The sequence below is a fragment of the Podarcis liolepis genome (assembly GCF_965112155.1).
Source record: "Podarcis liolepis genome assembly, chromosome: 8".
NCBI lineage: Eukaryota > Metazoa > Chordata > Lepidosauria > Squamata > Lacertidae > Podarcis > Podarcis liolepis.
Window position 1 is genome coordinate 45,133,974 of NC_139560.1, and position 18,656 is coordinate 45,152,629.

The following is an 18,656-nucleotide window of genomic DNA, read 5'->3' on the forward strand; positions in this document are numbered from 1 at the left end:
ATTATTCAGGTCTAATGAACTTGGTCTCTTGCCGCCCCCCCCCCCCATCTAGGACAAGCTTGCCTTCTCCAATGTTTTCCAGAAATGATTTCAGTATTTGGAGCATCTTAAGAAAGTGCATTGGAATGGTAGGTGAAACATAGCTTCGAATAAAAAGCTTAATCATAGTCTTTATAGTAAATGTGTAGCAATAGATTATTGATCATATCCCCCCAAACCGGCTTTTGAATAAAAGAATTAAGGACTGACTGATGTATGCATGCATTTCGGAAGTAAATGGGTGTGTGTCTTATATAAAATCAAATGTCACAAAAGTGTGGCAAGCTTTTATCAGCTGCAGCCAGCATGAGCAATGGTCAGGGATGATGCAAGTTCTTGTCCAAAACATCTGGAAGAAACTAAGTTGGGGGACTCAATTCTGGTTTGTAGCCTGCAGGTAAAGCTTGTTAGGTTTTTTATTTCTTATACAGTGCCTGTTAGGTACTTTATAAATTAATGCTGTAATTAATAATTAATATTGTAATTAATAATTAACAATAAAATAATTACAGCTTAATTAATACCGGCCCTTTTGCATTAATGCCTTCTAAGTGTTATTTCACCTCACTGTAAATCAGCCTTCTTTCAACTCTTTTCATGATTTGTGTTTTAGTAATATTCTCAAGCTTAGGGTGGTCCTTTTCCTTGCCCATTTTATCATCGCAACCACCCTGTGATGTAGATTAGAGTGAGTGAGGGACTTGGAATTGTTTTGTGAGTTTCATGGCTTAGTGGAAATTTGAAACCAGGTTTCCCTGATACAACTTCAGTACTCTACCCGTTGCATGCTGTACGGGCTCTTGTTTAAAAGGGAGGCAGTGTTCCTGCCACCCACATTCCTTTCATATCACCCTCTACCTTCCCCAATATGTACCAGCTGTATTTTATGATAAGACATATACCAGCCATAATGTTGGCAATGCGCAGTAGTATATGTAAACATTTTTAATAAATGCTTTTAACACTCTGCTAGGAGCTGTCGAAGATCACTATGCCAGTAATTTTTAACGAGCCACTGAGTTTCCTACAGCGACTGACAGAATATATGGAGCATACATACTTAATTCATAAGGCCAGTTCGCTTTTGGACCCGGTTGAACGAATGCAGGTACTCTACTCAAAATAAATGCATCTCGTGTTCTCTGAATGTTGCATACTGTTTCACGCAGGTAGATAAAGAGAGCTGCTTATTATTACAACATCTGAAACACTGTTGTGAACATTGTTGTGCATGAAATAAAAGTAATTTTGCCTCCAGCTATTGAATATCAGAGCTGTTAGGTTGGCATTAAGCAGTACTGCTTAACTCTTGGGTTTTTCTATTTTTAAAGTGGTGGTTGTAATTGACTTTTTCCTCGTTACGTGTTTTCATGATACTTAACTACTTGAATGCTTACCTCTTTCTGAGAGTTAGTGCTTTAAAAAACCCCACACAAAATAATTGGTAAGATTTTCTGCTTTAAACAAACATAAATGTAAGTTCAAATTGCTTTTTCAACAGTGTGTAGCTGCCTTTGCTGTCTCAGCTGTTGCCTCTCAGTGGGAACGTACAGGAAAGCCATTCAACCCATTACTTGGAGAGACGTATGAACTGATCAGGTAACAAACTCACAGTGCAGTTTAACTGGCTGGCTCATTGAGAATTGAAAGTTAATGCCAGATATTTAAGATTTTGTTCATTTATTCTTTTTTAACGTACAAAGCTGATGTGGCAATGCCTCATTTTATCCCCTTTTGTAGAGAAACTGCAACTATCACTCAACTGTCACTTTCTTTCCATGTTTAGAGAGGACCTTGGATTCAGACTCATTTCGGAGCAAGTTAGTCATCACCCACCAATCAGTGCTTTTTATGCTGAAGGACTGAGCAATGACTTTGTGTTTCATGGTTCTATTTATCCTAAACTAAAGTTCTGGGGAAAGAGTGTTGAAGCAGAACCCAAAGGGATAATAACTTTGAAACTTCTTGAGTAAGTTGATCTGTTTGATACCTTTTGGCTGCCTTAGGCAAAAAGCAAGTGGCATGTAAACTGCAGTGTTGTATAATGTATACTGGGGGTTCCCACACTGTGGTCGTTCAGGTGGTCTGTGTTGTGTTGGTGAACTTGGGAGACAGCATACCCATCATGTTAAATGCTGATTTTTAACTGTATTTGCATTGTTTTTTTAAAATTTCCTGTATATTGTTTTTGATTGTATTACAATTTAAATGCTATAGATTACAATCAAATACAATATACAGGAAATAAAAAAACAATGCAAATACAATTAGAAAATTATACGGCATCCTTACTAAAGCATTACAATTGCTAAGACAGATGGAAAAATCATTAAGTGCTCAGCCAAGACGCTCACCAATTTTCAAGTGGTCTGTGGGGGAAAAAGACATTTGGGGAGCTACTGTTCTATCCTTAAACCTGAACACTCCCTCCCCATTTGTAGAGATGAAACCAATCAGGCATGGTATATAAGTAAAAGGATGGAAGGCAAACTGCACCGGTCTGGCTGTCAGAGCTTTGAGAACCAGAGGATGGGTGTGCCCATCTGATATGGGCAGAGCTCTTTCCTTGTCATAGTTCAGATGCACTGAGCTACATCTGTAAGTATGGTATTTGACTGAGCTTAGGCAAGGTCAGCTGCTGAAGTCCCTGTCTTTGAAACCTGTTCAGAAGAGTTGGCTATTCTGGGATTGTCTTAAATGTGTTTGAGAGATTTCCAAGTCAATTTAGGATAGGAGACTTTCATGGTTCATGCCTGAAACCTAGATTCATCTGGCCAGGAGTTGGGGAGAGAGTTAAGGTAGGACTGACTGGCCAAGATTTGCTAAAGCCTACAAAATTGTGAGAGCGAAAAGTAATCATCAGCTTACGCTTCCTTGCACCGTGAAAGATTTTGACCTAAAGGCATGTTCTGATGACTTTTGTTTTGTGAATCTAAGAGCTTATTCTCTTTGCTCCCTTTCAGACATAATGAAGCATACACATGGACAAATCCTACATGCTGTGTGCATAACATTATTGTGGGCAAACTTTGGATTGAGCAGTATGGGAATATGGAAATAACCAATCACAAGTAAGCTGGAAGTCTTAACTTGCTACTTAGCTTGAAAGCATGGCATGCTCATACTGTAACAGATATAAAATGCACTCTTAATTCCAATGCATAAGAAAACATTAAAAGCATAATCGGTGTTGTCAGGCAACATGAATAGCACTGCTCTGCATCACTCAGATCCAAAATGTTCCTGGAGAGAGAGAGTGTCAGGGAATATTATGTTACTCTTTCAGTGGTCAGAGATCCAGTGTATTTAATTTATATTAGATCAGGGCTTCTTTTTTCCTTTAACGCTTTCAAAATATCTCCTTAGTAGTAAAGCTCATAAACCCAAGGCAGATATAGTACATATATTATGCTGAACGCTACAGGAGCCAGAGCTTGGATGCTTGAAGTACTTTAAATAGCTTAGCCAGTATTTGATGTGAAAGTGTAAATTATGAGAGTTAAATTTAATTTTCTGCCCCCACAGAACTGGTGAAAAATGCATGTTAAACTTCAAGCCCTGTGGCCTTTTTGGGAAGGAGTTGCACAAAGTGGAAGGTTACATTCAGGATAAAAGGTAAGCAAGCCTCTCTGCTTATATTTCTAAAGCAGATGGCAGATGATTTATTTTTATTTTTTACAAAAATGCTGAAATGTTATTAGCCTAAATTATGTTGCATAACTAGGGATGAGAAGCCTCAGGCCCCAGGGGCGGATTTGGCTCTCTAGGCTACCTCTCTTGTCCTCAAGCGTTTGTTCAGGTCACACCCCTCACTGGCCCTGCTCCCATTTCCTTGAGTGCTTTGGGCTGGCTAGAACGTGGTCTTAACTGTGATAAAGCCCCTTGCCTGCCTGGATGGAGAGACACTTGTGTATGAACCTCTGACTTCTGCATAGTTAGAATGCAGCTCACTGTACAAAGGCAAGAGTCACATTCTTTGTGTTTCCTTCTTTTGTCTCTGTCCCTGATCACCAGTGGCATGCAATTTTGTGAGAGAATAATGCTTCCTTTGGCTCTGAAAAATGTCCCCTACACCTGACTTAGATGTTCATTAGCTTCTGTGAGTTGAGCATTTTCTGTCTTAACTTCTGTTTAGAGCCGTAGTCTTCATTCAGCCTTTTCAGATCAAGGACCCACCTTTAAACTCAAACATGCGCTGAGAACCCATTTCTTAATTTTCTACCATCTGTTTCTATGGTGGTAAGAGATGCTGTTGCAACCCACCTTAGGTCATGCCGTGACCCGGTATTGAGTCCCAAGCAACCAGTTGAAGACCAGTGGTTAAGAGTGTGAACCTGAATATTATAATAAGTCAGTACTTCTGCTGTTCCTTAATTTGTTTGTTTTGTGGGGGGCTCTTTGACAGCAAAAAGAAACTTTGTGCACTCTATGGAAAATGGACTGAGTGTTTGTATAGCGTTGATCTTGCAACATTTGAAGCTTACAAAAAGAATGACAAGAAGAACACAGAAGAGAAGAAAAACAACAAGCAGGTATTGATATTAAAATGTAACTTGGTAACAGTGATGTGTGTTTAAAACTAACAGCAGTAAAAAATGTCCTCAGCTAAATACCTGATGGTATTGTTCATGATCTGAAAGGATTTATGCAGCCATCCTGTTTTCCTCAGTGCTTTAAAAATCCTGAAAATGTTTTTTTTCTTCTCCTTTGGACTTTGCATGCCTAGTTCACAATGTGACCCAGTTTGGACAATCTTGCAGAGCTCCATAAACCATGGTTTATAAAATGAGGAAAGCACACTGGGCCCAAAGCACTCTTCTCTCACCGCCCTCGCCTCTCACTCATTTGCACCAGCTTTGGCACACATTGGCTTGTATTAAGCTAAGGGTTCCTGTTATGTCAAAGCAGAAGGAACTCTGGCTTACCATTGGTTAACAAGCCAGGAAAATAAGCTAGGTTACATCCCAATGTACAGTTCTAGTTTACTAATATTAAGCTAGAGTTCCCTGCTTCATATGCAACAAAGAACTCGGGTTCCCTTACTGCAAGGTGAGGTTACAGGGGAACCAGGCAGAGGGCCTTCCTGGTAGTGGCGCCCATCCTGTGGAACACCCTCCCATCAATGTCAACGACATAAACAACTATCTGACTTTTAGAAGACATCTGAAGGCAGCCCTGTTTAGGGAAGTTTTTAATGTTTGAAGTTTTATTCTGTTTTTAGTCCTCTGTTGGGAGCCATCCAGAATGGCTGAGGAAAACCACCCAGATGGGCAGGGCATAAATAAAATTATTATTATTATTATTATTATTAATTATTATTATTAACAAGTCAGAATCTTTACTGTAAACTCCTTTAGGGGAGGAGTTCTCAGGCCTGACATATGTTCCTGGCATCATAACCTATGGTGGATTAAACTTTGGCTAATGGTCTGAAGCAAGCCTATTTCTTGTTTTTATGGAGATGGCAGCATCTTGTAGTCCTGTAATTATAGAGGTATATAAAAAATGCTTTCAATAGACAAAAGCTCTTTAAACTTCATCACATTGGTGATGTTGTCTCCTCTCCTTGGATTGATTTTTGCAGACAACATAAAATTGCGGGGAAGGTAGGCTGCCATGAAAAGTTTGTGGGATTCTCTCTCTTTTTCTAAGGGGGGTGTGTGGCTTTGTACACACAATTCCAAATTGTGGCGCCTGCTCTTGGGTTGATCAGCCCCATGGAAGGAGCTCATACCTTTTTAAAGACCTTCAAATTATTCAAGGTGAAAATAAATTAATTTTTACTCACCAAAACATAGGGATTGTTGCAACTAAAGTTGGGAGACATTTTAGCACATGTTTAATTTTGGTTGGATCTTTCCCTTAGTTTGTGTGTGAGAGATACCAATTCTGGTACACGCTTAATGTTTATAATTTCAGAATGCTCCAGTAGTGATTCACATGAATTGCTACCTGTAACGCAGCTTACTTCACTTATTATCAGGAGTATGGAAAGGCTCTAGAGATCTACTGCAGTCTTTGAGAGGCAGCCCTGTGAAGGGCCCAGGGGGACAGGAAGAGCAAACAAGAAAAACATACCATTCGTATATGCCTCTTGTGTTACTAGCAAACTCTGGTTATGTAGAAGATGGCTGCTGCTGTGGTGCAAAATACAAAATGCTTAAATATATGGAGCCTTGCTTTGGCTTGTAGATACGTGGAATTTACAAGGAAGATGGAATTGGATAATAGCAGATTTATTAATGGTAAGGATTTGAAGCTGAGATACTTCCAAGTCCCTTCTAGAGAGTTCTGGCTTCACATGCTCAAAAGGAGAATTGAATGGCTTGGGCCACAATCTTTATCTCACACTAAGATCCAATAAAGCTGGCGCACAGGACATAGAACAGTAAAGAAGGTTTAAAAAGCCAATTAAGAAACAGGAAAGGGAAGAGACATGCATGGTTGAAGGGGAGAAAAAGAAAACAACAAAACAGAGCTTTGCTCCTGGCAATTTCTTCCTTTTAACAATCTATGGTTTTGTAAATTTGCATACACTCAAACATAAAAGATGTAGACAGTTTCCCCCAGGCAGTCTGCACATTTATTTCCCTTGCCCCCAATTGCATACGAACTGGATTTTTTTAAAATAAAAAAACACACACCAAGTAATTGACTTGATCAGATCAAATGTTTGTCTCGGGGGAAGGGTGGGGGAGAGCCTGCTGCCCTCCATACATTGTTGGATTCGATTCCCATCAGTCAGAGCCAGAATGACCAGTGGTCAGAGATGACGGGAATTGTAATCCAGCAACTTCTGGAGGGCCAGAGGTTACCCTCTTGTCCAGCTTTCTGTTGCCAACCCTCAGCAAAACGTTCGCAAGCAGGCCAGGTCAAGAGATAATTCAGTCGTATATCCATAGTACCTATACAATTAATATTTGCCCCCGTCATTTACATGATTGGTTAGTTATCACACCACTGGGACTAGGTGTAGTTGGAAAGCACATGAAGCGTTAACTTATTTAAGCAGGTCTTGTTGATGCCTGGATGGCAAGACTACCTGGGGAACATTTTGGGAAATCATCACTATTTAACGGAGGACTAGGCATCAGTTTTGGGATGAAGGACCACATTACCTTGGGGGGTAGTGAGGGGCTGCATAATGGGGCAATGGACTGACCAAAGCAATAAGTAGATAGGATACATGTTTTCTCTCTCCTCTCAAGCTTGTGGTGTTGCACGTAGGATGTGGCCCACAGATGGCTCACTTGTGCCTTAAGGGGGCTGAAAAGTATCCACATGAACCTTTTGACAACATTCATCTTAGTGTAGCATACTATATGCAGGCTGGTTTTGCTGCATTTCTCAAGATCCTAAAATAAAAACTAGGTTATTCCGAATCTAGCATGTATTTCTAGAACACCTTTTCATCGAAGCATACGTTTTCTAATGCAGGCTTGTATATAAGGCCAGGTATCTTACTAGCCTGTGGAGAGGAAATGCGATTCTGCTAAGCGGCTTATTAGGCAGATCAGTAAGAAACAAAGCCTTCTCTCCATTCCTCCTTCACCAGCCAACATGGTTTTGTGCTGGCTGCAGAGGGCAGCGCATACTGCCTTCTCCATCCAGCACAGAAAGAAAGTGGGCAAGCAGAGTAGGGGACAGATTGCTCCATCCCTCATCCGCCATCTTACTCACCTGCTGACATGGAATTCCTTATTGCCTATGGATGTTCCAGGGTGGTCCAAACAAGTGACATGTCTGAGAATGATCCCTCCCTCCCTCCCTCCCTCTCCTTGTGCAGAGTATTTGGGAATTATTAAATGTTAACTCCCATGTTGTCCAAAATGGTCTCCATTTTGACCATGTATCTGTAAATACCTTTATTTGTTTTTTGAAAGGTTGGAGATATATATATACAGTGGTACCTCGGGTTCAGTACTTAATTCATTCCAGTAGTCCGTTCTTAACCTGAAACTGTTCTTAACCTGAAGCACCACTTTAGCTAATGGCACCTCCTGCTGCAGCCACGCCGCAGCTGCACGATTTCTGTTCTCATCCTGAAGCAAAGTTCTTAACCCGAGGTACTATTTCTGGGTTAGCCAAGTCTGTAACCTGAAGCGTATGTAACCCGAAGCGTATGTAACCCGAGGTATCACTGTATATAGATGATATATATAGATATATGATATATATATTCCATCTGTGCCTAATTCTGCTGCCTCTTTTAACTACTAGAGCTAGTTTGCAGGTTCTTGTTTTTCATTTTACTTTCTTCTTATAGATGGGCAGTTCTGATGAACCAGATGAGATGCCCTTGCCAGATTGTGAAAGTGTGTGCGTTATACCTGGAAGTGTGTTGTTATGGAGGATAGCCCCAAGGCCTTCTAATTCAACACAGGTGAGGAACCTTGACCAAGACACTGCATTTTGTCAGTGTGTTGCTCTGTCTCATGCACATGTGCTGCATGGATTTGCATTTCTTTGTATATGTAAGAGTGAGGTCTATCTCATGTTGCCTGGGTTAAAGGATGTGTAGGTGAAGAGAGGAGAGAATATGGATAACTTTGCACCAGCTCGTGCCTCCATTTCAGGAAAACAAAATTCAGGTTACAATTAGGTGTCTGGCAGTTAAATTTGATCCTCTCGCTGTACCTTCCTCAACCTCTTAGCACCTCCATTACTGTGTGTAACATTTGTAAAAGACAGGATTATTCTTATCAGTGTAGAATTCTTTTGATAAAACCCTTAAGGTTTAGTTAGCCTTTTCTCTTTCCATAGCAAACATGAGCAAGGCTACCCCCTTCCTACCTAGACACAAGGCGGGATCCAGTGCTCCTGTTTCACTAGCACAAGGGATGTGTATTAGCAGAATTATAGTTTTGTTCTTGGAAAGCATTGTATAAATTTGGGATTTCTGTTGTTGTTTAGTCGTGTCCAACTCTTCATGACCCCATGGACCAGAGCACGCCAGACACTCCTATCTTCCACTGCCTCCCGCAGTTTGGTCAAACTCATGCTGGTAGCTTCAAGAACACTGTCCAACCATCTTGTCCTCTGTCGTCCCCTTCTACCTTGTGCCCTCAATCTTTCCCAACATCAGGGTCTTTTCCAGGGAGTCTTCTCTTCTCATGAGGTGGCCAAAGTATTGGAGCCTCAGCTTCAGGATCTGTCCTTCCAGTGAGCACTCAGGGCTGATTTCCTTAAGAATGGATAGGTTTGATCTTCTTGCAGTCCATGGGACTGTTGAGTCTCCTCCAGTACCAGTTTAATGTTTTTTTGAGTATTGTGATCCTCCCTGAGAGCTTTTATGGCAGAATATAAACTTTAGACTCTTGCTTCCTCAACACATATACCGCAGCGCATGTCAGAATATATATTGTATACTTGGATTTGTGGCATACTTGTCAAAAAACTTGTCTGCCTCTTTTTTTGCTCTTTAGGCCCAATTAGAATTCTATCTATTTAACATGGAGAGTTGGATATCAATTAGTTTCAATTAATCCCTACCCCTATTATTTATATACCATTACATTCTCAGCATTTAATACTAGTAAATGTTTGCAATCACATTGGAGCCTATACTCCCCATAATCATATTGTGGTGATCCAAGTTCTGAAATATTCCCTTGCCTGTTGTTCCAATTGATGAGCAAATAAAACAAACCTGTCCTTCATCATGCAGCTTAACACTTTTTGTTATGTTGACATTGATCCTTTTCCATTGATCCCATTCCAGTTCTTGTAGTCTTCTAGTTCGTCCTGCACAAAATCCCATCTGTTTTCTGTTTGAAAGGCCACTTAGATAATTTGATGATACCTGTTCATTTCATGAACATACTCCTTTCCCCAAGGTCACTGTAATGAAAACATTGAATAAAAGGCCCCAAGACTGATCCCTTGAGAAACTCAGTTGGATACTTCCTCTGAGAATGTATAAGCCTATTAACAGCTGGTACGTGCTCATAAAAATAAAAGGACATTCAAAAAGCTCTTTGTTGTTTTTCAGATGTACAACTTCACTACTTTTGCTATGGCTTTGAATGAATTGGATGAAGAAATGGAAAGTGTTATTCCTAAAACGGACTGCAGGCTAAGGCCAGATATAAGAGCTATGGAAAATGGTGACATAGGTAATTTAAAGGGCTAGCTGAATTTTTTTAAAAAATATATATATCTAAATGCTTCATTTTATAGGACATACTTTTTATGTATAGATTTGTTTTAGCAATCAAATTTTACAGAGTCCCTTGCAAAGGAATGCCTGTTAGTGATATAAATAGTAATCTGATGCTAACTTTTAAAGAATATTTACATCTGACATTCCCCTTCTAAGGCTAGCAAGGCAGCTCCTCCTCGTACAGTGGTTCTCAGTTTTGTCGTTGATTTTATATAAATGAAAATTTATGCCTTATGAATATGAGTTTCAGCTTGTCCTTTCTCACAGTGTCAACTTTTATCAGGAGCTGGTTTCTGATTTTGTAGCAATACCATCAAAATTACTCAGACTTTACACAAATGCAAACTCGATATATTAACAAATTTCAGTTGATTTCCAATGTAAATTTACAGAAGCAAAGAATATGTGAAAATGCTGCAATGTCAGGGTTGTATCCAACACTATCACTGCACATAACACTATCGCTTTGCTCCCATAATATGACTTCACCTCCCCTGTGGCAGCCTTTTGTACACCCTCAAAATCTGCTCTGGGGGGTTGGGGGGGGACACCACCTGAAGCAGAGTTTGAAGGCATGAGAGGTGCTATAGGTGGGGATAAGAGGAAGGTGAAGTCCTGTTTGCTCATGCCCTTAGTTAATGTACCTTACATGCCTGTTATCTTACATCATTTCTTGGTTAGTCCCATTATTTGGGAGCATGGCAAATATTACAGTGAAGCTGGTGTTTGAATGATCTACCAGTTCACACCACTGCACAAAAACCTCAAGATTCTAGTTGTGCCAACCAAAACGGCATTAAAATTCTACCCCCGTCACTGACATAGCACTATTCCAGCTATTGGGAGTATTCTACCGTAGGTTTCAGTTGGATCCAGCCTTTTCTCTGTCTGTCTCTTGATAGATGTAGCAAGTGAAGAAAAGAAGAGGCTTGAAGAAAAACAAAGAGCTGCTCGTAAAAACAGGTCAAAGTCAGAGGAAGACTGGAAGACAAGGTCAGTAAACTGGGGGCTAAAGCACTTGATTTAATAGTTTACAAATGCTTTTTCTAACTCTCTTTTTAAATGTCTGCATACTTGGGAGTGCCTGGCAATACTACACATGTCCACTGCTTATGTGCTGCAGTACTTTGCCATTTCAAATTGCTCATAGTCTGAAAACTCACTGCACCATCATTTTCGAAAGAGGCCTTATATTTTACAACAGCGATTTAACTACTTACTTCTGCTCCTTTCAGTCATTACTCACTAGATTTTTTGCCCGTGTTAAAGCTTTCAAAAGCGCTTAGGTTTAGCAGTAGCCCCTTGGAATTAAACTTATGAACGAGGTAAACAAATTATTTCCAGTACAGCCACACACTGGAGTCTGTGAAAATCCCTAGCATTTTTAGGCCAGCAGTGGGGACTCAGAAGTAATTTGTAGCTGGTCCCAGGGGAATTTAGAAAGAAGGGTACTTTTGACCTCCTGTGTCTCTCCAGCAGTGTTTGATTGAAAACATTAAGGGTAGGCAGACTTGGAAACTCTCCCGTTGAATACTCTGTTGTATCCCAAGCAAGTTAAATGATTCTGGGACAGGAGTGGGATTACAATTGCGAAGAAGTCTGATGAAATGGAATTTTGGTACAATTCTGTCTTGAAGTTTAAAATTTGGAATTCATATCCAATAAATGCAACGAGTCTGCATTTTGAACTTGTGAAGTAGCTTCAAGCTCAGAGTGGGTTTGTGGTTTTTGTGCAATTTTTAAGTCTCGGCACTCATCGGTGTGCTTTTCCACTTGAGTCTCCAATAGGTGCATACCTCGAGCAAACACAGTACACATGTAATACTTCCACCCATATTCCATGAAAACATGAGGTCTGCATTCCCTCATTGTAAAAGACATGCATTGCCTGTGAACATACATGCATCTGTGTGGACATACATACATGGACAGCCTAGTGTTAAGTTTTTTTTATAATCTTTGCAATTTAAGTTGGTTTGAAATGTGTCTCAGGGCAAGTTGAATGATAGGGCTGTAAAGTTACCTTGTGAAATGCAGCCTACACTCCCATTCTTAAAAAGGCATTTAAACCACAACTTCTGATTGTAAAAACATATTGAACTTGATTATTGTGCTTGTGAAGTACATGCAACATTATACCAACTTGAAGGAAGCAGGCTCACACTCTTGTATACACAGTCCATACAAGGTGATTTTGGTGCTAAATACAGAATGCAGCAATATGTCAAATAGACTGTTTCTTTGCCACATTTAATATTCCATGCGTGTTTCTTTCATAATGGTAGAAATTAACATACCTTTCTTGTGGGCATGTTCACAAATAACAATGGTTGTGAAGCCATTTCAGTCCCCCAAAATAGGACTTTAAAATACCTTTTATTATTATTATTTGCCAGTAAGCAACACTTTCTTAAACTGGAGAAATGACTCCAAATTTTTTTTGAACTGTTGTTCTTTTTATTAGGTTTCATTTGAAATTTTTGCCACTTACACCTCACATTCTGGTCCTTCTACACAGATACTGATAGGACAGATAGTATCAATATTAAAAAGTGATACAATTTTGTGCTTTATAATGGTAGAACACCAAAGTAATCATGTATTAAATATTCAGTTGCTCCAGTGGCTGTATTTAAAAAAATAAAATAGTTCAGCCAGGAATCTCATAATTGGGAGATTTAAATACTGCTAAGTAGGGATGAAAACACATCAAAACACTTCAATACAAGTTCATCTAGTTGCATTGGAAACTCCAGGATGAAAAAAGTTTTCCTAAAAGAAGAAAGTACTGTATATATTAGGCAGGCTCAGAGGCTCGATAGCCCAAATTATGAAAACATTCAACTCTTGGTTCAAATTCATGTCCATTTTTAAAATCTGTTTAATTGTTTTAGGTACTGTTGCTGTTTCTTCAGTATAATTAAATTCAGCAGGATGTTTCAGTTGCTTTGCAAATAGGTCAATGAACCCAAATAACCCTGGACTATTGTGCAAAGAATGTGATGGGATGAATTGCTTCTGAAATAAAACAGCTGAAGTTACGAGTGACAAAGATTTCTGGCTTGTAAAAATAAATTGTGAAATTGCATGTTTAATGCAAGCTAAAGGCAAGGTTTTGCAATACAAGCTGCTTTAAGGCACATCAGTAGTCAGTGTGGGAAACGAGGCCTGCCACATGGCAAAGTACTAATTTTCTAAATGAGGCAAACTACCTCCCAGACCTTACCTTTCTCACAGAAGGCAACAACAGGGTCTTCCAGCCTCTGAATAGGCATCAAATCATATCTGTTTCAGAAATGCAAACTTTCTACTGCATTGGTCAGTGCGTAGTAAAAATCAGAATTGGGACAAGCAAGTCTTTCTTAAAAAATCAGTGTGTAGCTAGGACAATGATACATTGTTGATTTTAATGGGACATGAATGCTTGACTGTGTTCTGGGCTACTTTTATTATCCCTGGTAAAGAGCCAAGTGCGTTGGTGTGAACAGGGACAGAATGGATTCCCAGTGGAAGTGTTTTTCCCCGTTGCTGGGATTATTCCTCTTCATTGCCCCACTCTACATTTTTAGCAGGGAGATTGTGAGATTGTTTTTTAAAAAGAAAAACAGTAAATGCCATTTTAGAATTCCGGTCCTATGTTTTGAATGTGAACAGAGTGAATGGTGGACGTGACTCCTGTATATTATACTATTAACACAGTGAACTCCTTGTAAAGAGACAGACGGATAACATGCTGTATTATGCTTTACTTTGAATTATGCATTTATTTCTACAGAAGTTGTATTTTTACATGGAATTGCTCAGTGCTCCTAAATGCCTACCATATGTTACAAACATTATGCAGAGAATTGCTAGAAATTGCACCCCATGATAACTTGCCATAATGCTGGGTATCCTAGTACTCTGGTGAAAACTGTTATGTGCAGTGCAGATTCTTCTGGGAGGCGTCTTGCCGTGGTTTGAAAATTCCCATCCTGGTTGGGGCTGACTCCACACTGCAGTTGGAGTCCAATCTATGGAGGGCAGCAGACTGGGAAAGGCTCTGCTGCAACCACAGAAAGTCAGATGCCTTTGGTCCCTCCTGCAAGGTACTTGCAGTACAAGCTTTTCAGGGGGAACATGCACACTTCCTCATGCTGGTTTTGAGTCCCAGGAACATAGTTGAAGGAAACAGAATGAGAAAGTGACACTTTCCTCCAAGCTCAGCTGCCAGTTTGAATATTCATCATCAGGAACCTTTTCTCAGATACTTTTTGTCCTGTTGCTGCCAGACATGGTTTCTATTTAGAAATCAAGTACCTCTATACTGAGAACAAACTAAGCTGTACGTTAGGAATTAAAACTTTAGAAGCTTCTGAAAGTTTCCTCTGGCTCCGGACTTGGGAGTGTCATTGTGTATTCTTCGGTCAGATGCTACTGAGCAGTCTGTGCATAATAGCTTTTACACAAACTTCCAAATGTTGCCTTCATAAAAATACTTATGCAAAGTAGGGGACATGAGCTAGCTGCCAACAGGCACTAGACTCTACACTTTCCTTCATGGTTTGCTCATTCAAATGTCTTATTGTTGCTGTAAGTTGCATTATGTTTTGTCTCTTTTTAAAAGTCAGCCAGTGGCCCAGGGACCCAGGTTTGATCTTTTCTGATACTTTTTTTTGCTTGCTTTCCTAACATGTTTGGCTTTGCATTTTAAGGCTTGAAATTGTTTCCAGTTCCTATAAATTAGTGATACTCGAAATATGAATTTGGTCCTCTTATTAGAATTCTGTCGGCTTTCCAACTTACCCAAATTGACTATTCTGATTTTGGGTTTTTATTTATTGGGGGGGGGGGGAGTGTTATTCTTAGCAGTTCTGGTAAACTTGATGCTTAATATTTAAATAGACCTTGAATGTTAATGTCCAGGGTTTCTTAAGATGTACCTGGGAAGGAAAGGCAGAGGCATATATTCTTTTCCAGTATCATAATTTTTAAGATTGCTTGGTAGTTTAAGGGTGAGTTTATACCATCATGGAAAGAATTTTAATCTCCATATGATGATTCTCTCCTTACCTGTCAATTCTTTTTAATACATCCAATTTGTCAAATTTTGTGAAGTACAATCAAAACCTAACCTTCAAAACATGGATGTGGGGTTGTATATACAGTAATTCTTCACCAGAGGAGGGATGATAGTGTTAAAACTCACTGTCAACTTTTCTTCCCTGTTAAAATGATCATATAAACTCAGTTTGCACAAGGTGCGGTAGAATAGTATATGTACCCAACAATTTATATTGGATTATTTGCAGTATGTATGTACTCACTTCTGCCTATTCCTAGCACCCTCATGCTTATTGGACCAGTTTGGACAGTCTTTTCTAGCTTTAAGAAGTGTCCTGCCATGCAACCCCCCTGATGTGCATTGCTTCATTCTTGGCTTGTATTATGCCAGTCTCCCTTGTGTTCCAGCTGCAGAACTGTGCCTTAGTACAAGCCAGGAATAAATGGCAGGGCTAGCACACAAGGAGGTGGGAGGGGCACTTGGTCCCAGCACTTGTTCTTGGCTTCATAAACTGGGGCTTATGTATTGTCTTTCTACACTAAACTGAGCCATTGATTGAAGGACCATTGCAAGATGGCTAGAGTGTTGCAGCGACAGTGCTACCTACCTCCTGTCACCTTCTCTTTTTCATAATGAACACCTCTGTTTTTTGGTTTGTTAAAAAAACTAGTGTCTGTTGGTTTTTTTTGGTTTTTTACCCTTTTCACAGCGAGATAAGAAACTGAAGCTCACCTCTCTTTCCAGGGCTGTTTTGGGTGCTTGCTTCAATTAAATTTGCTAGTTGTTAAATTTTGAAAGCTGGACTGATAGGCATGTAACTAACCTGCAAAAGGAGGACTAGCTTCCAGGATCACATAATTATCCGTTGTCATGTGTCCTTACATGACCCTTTTGTCTCCACGCCCTCTGAGCAGGTGCATGGGAATGGAAAGGAAGGCTGAGAGGAAGGAAGGAAAGCTGGCCAGCCCACTATAGTCTTCTGGCTGAGAGCTCTCTCCCCTAAAGGAACGAACAAAATACTTGGACCCATCCCTGAAATGAGGCCACAGAACAGTTGCCTCCTAATTGTGTTTCTCACTCAGTGATAAATATAATTAATTTCCCCATTCTCTCGGTTGGATCAAAACGTAGTAAGCAGGGGAAACAGTGGCTCAAGTAGATAGCGAGGAAGATAATTGTATTGCACTTCCATTGTTTCTAGAATATATATGGCAGCTCAAGCATACATTGACTGGAATATAGATACTATGTTCAGAAGCATGTGACCTTTCTCCCTCCTTTTCAGGTGGTTCCATCAAGGGCTGAATCCATACACCAGTGGGCATGACTGGCTTTACTCTGGGAACTACTGGGACAGAAACTATTTCAGCTTGCCTGATATTTATTAAACTGCATCGGGAAGCCTGAGACTAACACAAACAAGTCTTAATCAGTTTTCAGTGTTTTCCTTTGTTCCTGTACTCTTAGAAAAAAACCCAGCTCTGAATTTTAATTGAATGTACTATATTCAGCAGCTTCTGCAGCAATTATGGTAGCACAAGATTATTGGGAGGAGATTTTGTCCACTCCCCTATATTAAACCATGTATAATATGCATACACCACATCCGTTACAGGGAGGAAGAGCACTACCTATATTTGCTGAAGAAACAGTGCAACTCATGTTCCGTCCCACCCAGGTCAAACAGAAAATAGAAACCCTTTGGGTTTTCTGTCTTTCTCTTTGGTCAGTGATAATCTGCTCACATAATGGAAATTTGAAGCCTCTTATGAAACAAATATCAAAAGCACACTCGGGAAATGCAATACTACCATGGCTTGGAGGCAGAGAAGGGCATGCCACTCTTGAGAAGAATTACCCAACTTTCTGAAAGTGACGTTCCATTACTTCATAAAATACTGGATTATAGATTATTAGCCTCAAAATGTTACTCTCTCTGCACCAGCCTGCCCTTCCCATTCATCTCAAGATACTAAGTAGGATTAACTGGTATAAAATACTCAGAAATATCTATTCCATGTTTAGTGCAGTGTTTTGAATTTGCTCTTACAACTTTTATTACCATGCTCAAATCTTTATGGAATTAAGAGCCATTTAAATCTTTAAGAGTTTAACTAAAATGAAGTATTTTTTTTTAATCTGCAATGCACTTAAGATGTGCTCAGCACTATCATAGGTGGGAGGAACTGGTCCTAAGCAACAGCATGGATATTTCAAATGTATCTGGGTATTTGCTGTCAAAAGCAAACTCTCAAAGGAAGTTGTGCGCATTTCAAAGCCAGCAAGGCAGCTCTGAAACTACTGTACACAGCAGATTTACCCCTTTGTTTGGGGTACATTAAACTTTATGGGATTATATATTTGTATAAAACTGAGTACATAAATTCCAGAGGGCTTGCTGCTCTTGTATAATTTAATTGCTGTTTGGAAGTATAGTGTTAACTGAATAATTTAATTGCTATTAATAAAGACTTTAAACTGCCTCATGGCCAGAATTTCTTTATTGCATTCAGGGAGGTGGGGTATCAAACCAGGAAAGGGTGGGTTTTTTAAGCTTTGCAAAATGTTTATTGAATCAGTTCACCCTAAAGCATATTGGTGGTTGAATAGTTAAGATAGTAAAATGAATGAGATTAGTTATCCTAATTTCAGCAATTTTATAGAAGTCCTATTATTTATCTTCCCACCACACTGCTTGGGGGGGGGGAGGTAGGAGCATGTTAGTCCAAATGGGCCTATTTGGAGGGCCAATGGTAACCCACAACTGTCTTACTGCCCCAGGTTGTCTAGCATGCAGCAAAGGCTTGCTTCACATATTGTGTATAATTTTGAGGTGGGAAAGGACACTTTCGTGTTGGGCAGGACAGATGGGGCCCCTAAACTTTCGTAAAGTCTTCTGCTATACCAGGGAACTTGGAGAGAGGGAAATAATTAGCCTCTTTCTTAAGTATGGGCTTTAGAACTACAAAGAAGCAGTGAATACTGCCGCTTCTCTATATATACAAAGTCCAACTTGAAATAAGAGCTTAGCCTGCCTCTCTCTCTCTCTCGCCCTCGGAATTGCCAGAATGACCACAATTAATGTCCTGCTACTACAACCACCCAAAAATTGTGGGTGGAGGCTTTCTAGTTCCCACCTTGGGATGGAAAAACCAATGGCTGAGACAAAACAGCATTCTTATATGAGAGCCTGTTTTCATTTTGCAGTTGCATGGAATCTCCATGCCCTCATTCTGTATTTCCTGGACATGACGTTCTATTTTGTCAATTACCCAGTCATAAGACTTCTGACTAAGGGCCTTCCAAGTAGCGTGACAACTTACTGGGAAGGGAATATTGTCCTGAACTTTAGGAACTATATAACAATAAGGGCAACGTTCATTTAGGCTTTCTTTCCCTAGCAGTCCATTT

At 39.8% G+C, this 18,656-nt stretch overlaps 1 protein-coding gene across 10 annotated transcripts in view; it reads left to right on the forward strand.

Annotated features, from left to right (window-relative positions):
- Nucleotides 1–17,727, forward strand: part of OSBPL1A (oxysterol binding protein like 1A) — a 165,159-nt gene extending 147,432 nt beyond the window's left edge. For 5 of the 10 annotated variants that reach the window (XM_083517684.1, XM_083517689.1, XM_083517682.1 and 2 more), the window contains 12 exons: nt 53–128; nt 1,013–1,147; nt 1,541–1,638; nt 1,826–2,008; nt 3,003–3,110; nt 3,565–3,654; nt 4,445–4,571; nt 8,306–8,422; nt 10,031–10,154; nt 11,104–11,194; nt 14,808–14,831; nt 16,531–17,727. In XM_083517684.1, the coding sequence (XP_083373810.1) occupies nt 53–128; nt 1,013–1,147; nt 1,541–1,638; nt 1,826–2,008; nt 3,003–3,110; nt 3,565–3,654; nt 4,445–4,571; nt 8,306–8,422; nt 10,031–10,154; nt 11,104–11,194; nt 14,808–14,831; nt 16,531–16,633 (1,276 nt within the window). In that variant the 3' untranslated portion in view covers nt 16,634–17,727. The remainder of the gene's footprint in view (nt 1–52; nt 129–1,012; nt 1,148–1,540; nt 1,639–1,825; nt 2,009–3,002; nt 3,111–3,564; nt 3,655–4,444; nt 4,572–8,305; nt 8,423–10,030; nt 10,155–11,103; nt 11,195–14,807; nt 14,832–16,530) is intronic. The other 5 variants (XM_083517686.1, XM_083517685.1, XM_083517690.1 and 2 more) reach the window with 1 other exon arrangement.
- The last annotated feature ends 929 nt before the right edge of the window (nt 17,728–18,656 follow it).